Source organism: Manis pentadactyla, chromosome 6 (assembly GCF_030020395.1).
Source record: "Manis pentadactyla isolate mManPen7 chromosome 6, mManPen7.hap1, whole genome shotgun sequence".
Taxonomy (NCBI): domain Eukaryota; kingdom Metazoa; phylum Chordata; class Mammalia; order Pholidota; family Manidae; genus Manis; species Manis pentadactyla.
This window is the reverse complement of record NC_080024.1, coordinates 106263323-106271648: the sequence shown is the minus strand read 5'-3', so window position 1 is coordinate 106271648 and position 8326 is coordinate 106263323. Positions and strand designations below refer to the sequence as shown.

The 8326-nt window shown below is 37.3% G+C and overlaps 1 protein-coding gene across 4 annotated transcripts in view; it reads left to right on the top strand.

Annotated features, from left to right (window-relative positions):
* Nucleotides 1–12: 12 nt before the first annotated feature.
* Nucleotides 13–8326, top strand: part of SEH1L (SEH1 like nucleoporin) — a 32153-nt gene continuing 23839 nt past the window's right edge. For all 4 annotated transcript variants that reach the window (XR_005027148.2, XM_057504022.1, XM_036897242.2 and 1 more), the window contains exons 1-2: nt 13–265; nt 3436–3486. Coding sequence is in view for 3 of the 4 variants with exons in the window: in XM_057504022.1 (XP_057360005.1) it covers nt 155–265; nt 3436–3486 (162 nt within the window). In the remaining variant the exon portion in view is untranslated. The remainder of the gene's footprint in view (nt 266–3435; nt 3487–8326) is intronic.

The following is an 8326-nucleotide window of genomic DNA, read 5'->3' as shown; positions in this document are numbered from 1 at the left end:
ACGGGCCGGGGGCCGGGGAGGGGCGAAGCGCGAGCAACACGCGCTGCGCGCACCCCGGCGGCCCCGTCCCTGCGGTCTGCGGTCGGCGCGCCGCTGGGGCCACCCTTCTCGGAGGCGGGAGGGGCCGACGGAGGAGGCGCGGCCGGCGGAAGCCATGTTTGTGGCGCGTAGCATCGCGGCGGACCATAAGGATCTTATCCATGATGTCTCTTTCGACTTCCACGGGCGGCGGATGGCGACCTGCTCCAGCGACCAGAGCGTCAAGGTGCGCGTGGAGGCCTCGGGCCGGGCCGAGCCTGGAAGGAGGGGGAGTGGAGCGTGCACGGTCCGCTGTCTGAGCGGAAGGACTGCACAGAGGGCGCGTAGAAAGGGGACTGCTCTCGGGCTTGAGGCTCGCCCGCGGGCAAGAGGCCTGGAGCCCAAGAGGAGGGGGCATCCCCCACTCGCGGCTTGCTGTCATTTTCGCCCCGTGCCGGGGTCACAGCTGCCGCGGGGGTTGCGCTGTGGCGCGCCTGCGTAGAGTGGGCGGGCCGGGAGTCTAGGCCACGTGCGCCCTCTCGCCGCCGGGGACCCCGGGAGCACGCGGGGTTCCCGCGCGGGGGCGGTCGCTGTGGACAAGAACCCTGAGCCCCTCACTGTAGGCTAGGGGCCGTCCGAAGCGTGCGCGCGAGGACTGTGGGCCTAACTCCCCGCTTGTTGAGTGAGCCGACTGCCCTTTAGGGCCTGTAGTGCCGTCCGCTCACGAGGTGTGTGTCCCAGTGACGTCGCCTGAGAGGACTGTGGGAACCGACTTTGTTTTGCAATGAAAGAAAATACGAATCCTTTTACATCCAGTGATGTTCTTTGCGTAATGTTCCCTACCTGCTGCTATGGAGGAATTGGAATGTTTGTTGGAGTTTCAGCAAACGTCTGTTGGCTCCTCTGACAATCGGAATTCGCACAATCTGAGGATGATATTTGGGCTTTAGGAACCCAGATATAGGGTAAATGATAATAGACTTGAAGGTGAAAGCTGGAGTGTGGATTATTTACATTCTCCACAACTCCAAAATAACTGAAAATCGGAAGGACGGTTTTTAACTCCTCGTTATTCAATCAAGTTTGATACCAATGATCCCTCAATACAGTTTTGTAACAACTAGTTTTCCCTTTGAAAAAGTGCCGCCAAGTCCATCAAGTACAGTATTGTAACCCATAAAAGGTATAGGATCACTTAAAATTTTTTTTCCATGGTGAACTAACCGTTTTTAAGTGCATGTTACAGTTCAGTTGCTTTAAGTACAACATTCACATTGTGCAACGATAATCACTATACAACCTCGGGACTTTTTCCAAAACTAAAACTCTGTACCCACCAACTCCCTCTTCCCCCACACTGCCTCAGACTGTGGTCACCTCTAATTTTTTTTGAAAAAAATAAGTTTGACTTCTTGGTACTTCATATAAATGGAATCATAGAATATTTGTCGTTTTGTGTATGGGTTATTTCACCATTATGTTTTCAAGATTCATCCATATTTGTAGCATGTATCAGAACTTCATTTTTAAGATCGTTGAATGTATACACCACATTTTGTGAATTAGTTAATGTTTGTTAATTGAATAGGCTATACAATTTTTTTCCTTATCCACTTATTACTAAATCTTTTAATAAATCTTTCAATTTGTAGGTTTGGGTTGTCAAAAGCAGTGTTGCATTGAAAATCTTCATTAATTTAGTGTTTTATATATTTTGGATGATTTCCTTAGGCTGTCCAGTAGACAAATTAATGACTATTTTAAAAGCTTTTGCAAATAATTGGCAAATTGCCTTTTTGCAAGTTGTAGTATTTTACAGTCAGTGAGAGTATTGATAGGATAGCATAATTTCCCGTGTCCAGCATTTTTACATTAAAATTTTTTTTTTGTAGAATACAGACAACATAAAATTTACCATCTTACCCATTTTTAAGTGTTTAGTTCAGTGGTATTAAGTACATTTCACATCTTTTGTGCAACCATTGCTTCCATCCTACAGGTCTTTTTCATTTTGCAAAACTGAAACGCTTGTACCCATTAAATACTTACTCCTTGGCAACCACCAATCCTTACTTTCTATGAATTTTACTGATGTGGGTACTTCATGTAAGTAGAATCATACAATATTTGTCTTTTTTGTGACTTTCTTAAATCACTTAGCAAAATGTCTCTGAGGTTTGTACATGTGGCATGTGTCAGAATTTCCTTTTTAAGGCAGAATATTCCATTTATGTATTGTATATACATATTTTACTTATTCATCTTTCGATGGACTTTGGGTTGCTTTTGTGTTTCAGCTATTGTGAATAATGCTGCTATGAATGTGGGTGTACATATATCTCTTCAAGACCCTGTTTTCAATTCTTTTGGGTCTATACCCAGAAATAGAATTGCTTGGGTCATATGGTAATTACATGTTTTAGTTTTTTGAGGAGCTCCCATACTGTTCACCATTACATTTTTTAACAGATTAAAATGTCTTCTAGGTATGGTAATCTATATATTTTTTGTTCTTAGTAAGGTTATTTTGCTTTTGCTTGTTACATACATAGTTGATCGTCATTATTTGCAAATTCTGTATTTGTGAATTTGCCTGCTCCCTGAAATTTATTTGTAACCCCAAAATCAATACTCACAGTTATTGGCTGATAGGAGCAGAGTGGCAAAACATTGGAGTTGCCTGATATGCATGTTTGCAGATGAGATGAAATAGGAGGACACTTTTCTTTCTTATTTTGGCTCCCATACTGTAAATGAATGTCCTTTCCATTGTCTATTTAGTGCCACATTTTTGTACTTTTAGTCGGTTATTTCACTGCCTAAAATGGTCCCTGCGTGTAGTGCTGAAGTGTTGCCTAGTGTTTTTAAGCGCAAGAAGGTTGTGATGTGCTTTCAAGAGAATATAATATGTGTGTGTTAGGGTTGCTTCATTCAGGCATGAAGTAGAGTGCTGTTGGCTGTGAGTTCATGTTAATGAATTAATAATACTAAATAAGGCATCTTTGAACAGATACAAACATAAAACAATTGTGTATTAATGGTTGACAATTGTGAGTAGAGTGCCCTGTAAATCTAACCTTGTATTTCTCCTATGGGCAGTGATTTAGTATTTGCTAATTTGGTGCTCAGAGAAACATTATAGAACATAAGTACTATAAATAACAAGACTTGACTGTAACTGTAATTGTCTTTATTACCTATTGGAGCACAGTTTCCTTGACCCCTCCATGCTTAGCTCAGTGTCTGACATCCAAGTTTCTCAATATATATTTGATTGAATGAGTGAATGTTTACTTACAGTTATATTCTATTGTGAATTTCTGTTCACCTCCTTTGTTGTATACTCATTCATTCTCAGTGTTTTTCACATTTGTTTTTAGGAATTCTTTGTATAAAATATCTTTTATTTTCTTATAGGTCTGGGATAAAAGTGAAAGTGGGGATTGGCATTGTACTGCTAGCTGGAAGGTTAGTATTTCTTTTTACAGTGACTTAAAAAATGGAAATGTTTGATAATTATTTGGAAGCATCAGTGACTTACTATTCAGCTTTGAGAGAATAACAAAATTTATACTTTTCCTAAAAAGACATTTTACATTTTTCCACTATTAAAGTGATGTATACTTAAGAAAAGTTGAAATTAAGAAAATTTGTGATTTCATAGTATTCTAACATAACTTTTTAGTATTCGTTATGGTTTTCTTTACATTTGTTTAATAGTGATGTTTTGTACAGTTTTATTTTTTGCTTTTTTTAAAAAATGGCTTTACTCAGGAAGAATTTTACATCAATTAAGAGTCATCAATTTTAAATGTACAGTTAATGAATTTTAGAAATTTACATGACTGTGCAGCCATCACCCCATCTAGTTTTTAGAGCACGCCCACCAACCAGAAAATTTCTGTTGTCTATTTGGGATCAGTCCCTATTCCCTTGCCAACTGCCAGGCAATTGCTGAACTGTTTTTTATCTCTGTAGTTTTACCTTTTCTAGACATTTCATACATATGGAATTCTATAATGTGTCTGGCTACTTTCCCTTAATATTTAAAAAAAAAGTATTGATATATAATCTTATGTTGGTTTCAAATGTACAACACAGTGGTTCAGTATGGGAGTGGTTACCCATATTAAATCCTCACTCCCTCTAGTGCAGTTGCTATCTATCAATAGTAGTAAGATGTTACAAAATCATTAACTATATTCTCCATGCTGTGCTACCATCCTGTGACCAGATTTTATTGTGATAGCAAATTATTGTGCCCCTTTATCCCCTCACTATTCACGTCCCAACCCCAAATAACCCCTCCCGCTTGGTAACCATTAGTCCCTTCTTGGTGTCTATGAGACTACTGATATTTTGTTCCTTCTGTTTTTATACTTCACAAATAAGTGAAATCATATGGTATTTGTCTTTTGCTATGGGGCCTATTAACTGAGCTTAATACTCTCTAGATCCATCCATGTTGTTGAAAATGGCAGAATTTCTTTTCTTTCTTTGGCTGAATAATATTCCATTGTGTATATGTACCACATCTTTATCCATTCATCTATGGATGGACACTTAGGTTGCTTCCATATCTTGGCTATTGCAAATGGCATGGTGATAAACTTAGGGCTGCATATGTCTTTTTGAAACAGGGATTTTGTTTTCTTCAGGTAAATTCCTAGAAGTGGAATTACTAGGTCAAATGGTATTTCTATTTTTAGCTTTTTGAGGAACCTCCATATTGCTTTCAACAACAGTTTCACCAACTTACATTCTCACCAACAGTGTAGGAGGGTTCCCCTTTCTTGGCATCCTAGCCAGAATTTGTTGTTTCTTGTCTTTTGGATGTTGGCCATCCTAACTGGTGTGAGGTGGTACCTCATTGTGGTTTTAATTTGCATTTACCTGATGATTAGCGATGTGGGGGAACCTTTCATGTGCATGTGGGCCATCTGTATTTCTTCTTTGGAGAAGTGTCTGTTCAGATCCTCCACCCATTTTTTAATCGGGTTGCTTGTTTGTTGGGTGTTGAGTCATATGAGTTCTTTATATAGTTTGGATGTTAAGCTTTTATCAGATGAGTTGTTACAAATATATTCTCCCATACTGTAGGATGCCTTTTTGTTCTCCTGATGGTGTCCTTTGCTGTACAGAAGCTTTTAGTTTGATGTAGTCCCATTTGTTCATTTTTTATTTTGTTTCCCTTGCCCCTAAGACATGAGTCCAGGAAAAAAATTGCTCATGCCTATATTCAAGAGATTTTTACCTATGTTTTCTTCTAAGAGTTTTATGGTTTCATGACTTACATTCAGGTCTTTGATCCATGTCAAGTTTACTTTTGTATATGGAGTTAGACAGTAATCCAGTTTCATTCTCTTACATGTAGCTGTCTAGTTTTCCCAGCAACAGTTGTTGAAGAGGCTGTCTTTTCCACATTGTATATCCATGTCTCCTTTATTATGTATTAATCGACCATATGTTTGTGGATTTATATCTTGGCTCTCTCTTCTGTTCCATTGATCTATGGGTCTGTTCTTGTGCCAATACCAAATTGTTTTGATTACTGTAGCTTTGTAGTAGAGCTTAAAGACAGGGAGTGTATGTTTTTCCTTCTCAGGATTGCTTTGGCTATTTGGGGTCTTTTTTGGTTCCATATGAATTTTAGAACTATTTGTTCTAGTTCATTGAAGATTGCTGTTGGTATTCTGATAGGGATTACATTGAATCTGTAAATTGCTTTGGGCATATGGCCATTTTCACAATATTAATTTTTCCTGTGCATGAGCATGGGATGTATTTCCATTTATTGGTGTCTTCTTTAATTTCTTTCATGAGTGTCTTACAGTTTTCAGAGTAAAGGTCTTTCACCTCCTTGGTTAGGTTTATTCCTAGGTATTTAATTTTTTTGATGTAATTGTAAATGGAATTGTTTCCCTGATTTCTCTTTCTTCTAGTTCTTTGTTAGTATATAGGAATGTGACACATTTCTGTGTATTAGTTTTGTATCCTGCAACTTTGCTGAATTCAGTTATTAGTTCCAATAGTTTTTTGGTGTAGTTTTTAGGCACTTCTATATATAATATCATGTCATCTGCAAACAATGACAGTTTAACTTCTTCCTTACCAATTTGGATGCTTTTTATTTCTTCATGTTGTCTGATTGCCATAGCTACGACCTTTAGTACTATGTTGAATAAAAGTGGTGAGAGTGGGCATCCTTGTCCTGTTTCCAATCTTAGAGGAAAAGCTTTCTGCTTTTTGCTATTAAGTATGGTGTTGGCTATGGGTTTGTTGTATATGGCTTTTATCTTGTTGAGGTACTTACCCTCTATACCCATTTTTTTGAGAGTTTTTATCATGGATGGATATTGAATTTTGTCAAATGCTTTTTCAACATCTATTGAGATGATCATGTGATTTTTGTCCTTTTTGTTGATGTGGTTTATGATGCTGATTTGATTTTTGAGTATTGAACCATCCTTGTATCCCTGGAATAAATCGCACATGGTCACGATGGATGATCTTTTTGATGTATTTTCGAATTCTGGTTGCTGATATTTTGTTGAGGATTTTTGTATCTATGTTTATCAGGGATATTGATCTGTAATTTTATTTTTTTGGGGTGTCTTTGGTTTGGTATGAGAGTGATCCTGGCTTCATAGAATTAGTTTGGAAGTAATTCCTTCTCATCTACTTTTTGGAATTCTTTAAGGAGGATGGGTATTAGCTCTTCTTGAAATGTTTGATAAAATTCAGCTGTTAAGCATCAGGACCTGGGATTTTGTTTTTTGTTAGCTTTTTTGACCAGTTGAATTTCATTGCTGGTAATTGGTCTGTTCAGATTTTCTGTTTCTTCCTGGGTCAGTCTTGGAAGGTTGTATTTTTCTAGAACGTTGTCCATTTCTTCTAGGTTGTCCAAATTATTGGCATATAAATTTTCATAATGTTCTCCAATAGTTGTTTGTAATTCTATGGTGTCTGTTGTGATAATTCCTTCTTTGTTTCTGATTCTGTTTATGTATGTACACTCTCTTTGTTTCTTGATAAGTCTGGCTAGGGGTTTACCTATTTTATTTATTTTCTGAAAGAATCAGCTCCTGGTTTCATTGATTTTTTTAATTGTTTTAGTCTTCTCTATTTTATTTATTTCTGCTCTATTCTTTATTATGTCCCTTCTACTGACTTGAGCATCATTTACTCTTCTTTTTCTAGTTTTTTTAATTGTGAGTTTAGACTGTCTCTTGGGATTGTTCTTGTTTCTTGAGGTAAGTCTGTATTGCTGTGTACTTCCCTCTTAGAACTGCCTTGACTGCATTTCACAGGTTTTGGGCTGTTGAGTTTTTGTTTTTGTTTGTCTCCATGTATTGTGTGATTTCTGTTTTAATTTGGTCATTGATCAACTGATTATTCAGAAGCATGTTTTTTAGCCTCCATGTGTTTGTAGGCTTTTTTGTTTTCTTTGTGTAATTTATTTCTAGTTTTGTACCTTTTTGGACTGAGAAGCTGGTTGGTACAATTTCAATCTTTTTGAATTTATTGAGGCTCTTTTTGTGGCCTAGTATGTGATCTATTCTGGAAAATGTTCCAAGTACACTTTATAAGGATGTGTATCCTGTTGCTTTTGGATGGAATGTTCTGTAGATATCTGTTAAGTTTAGCTGATCTAATATATTGTTCACTATTTCCTTACTTATTTTCTGTTGAGTATAAGAGTTTTAGACATACAGAAACATGAAACAAATTTTGGAAATGTAATTGGTGGACTGATACTTGTCATCTAGTATTTTTACTGAAAAATACAGATGAAATTCTGTTGATGTAAAATGATAAGACCTTTTTATCCTTTTATTTCCTTGTTAACATGAAGAATTGAAGAATAATATGTAAAATTTTCATATATAAAGGTAATATTACAGAGATTTAAATTATTTTCTCAGAATACAAGGATTTGAGCTTCTGTATATTTGCTCACTCATAGCCTCTTTTCCTAGAATAGTCTAGCCAGACATTGGTTAGAATCATTTAAGCATTCTGTTGCTACATTTTCTGTGTACTGTTAGGCTAGTTCCTTTGTTAGGCTTTTGAACCAAATAATTTTGATGAATTCTATTTATTTTAGTAGGTAGATATTTCTTGTAGAGAGAATTTGCAAGTAAAACAAATAGTAGTTTGGTAGAACCTCTATTTAAAAGCTTGGCTATGCTAAACCTGAAGCAAGTCTGTAACTATTAGCACTGGAAGAGCTCAACTTTATCAGGCTGGAGTTTTCTGCTTTGGTATAGTTGACCCTTGAACAAGATAGATTTGAACTGTGTGAGCC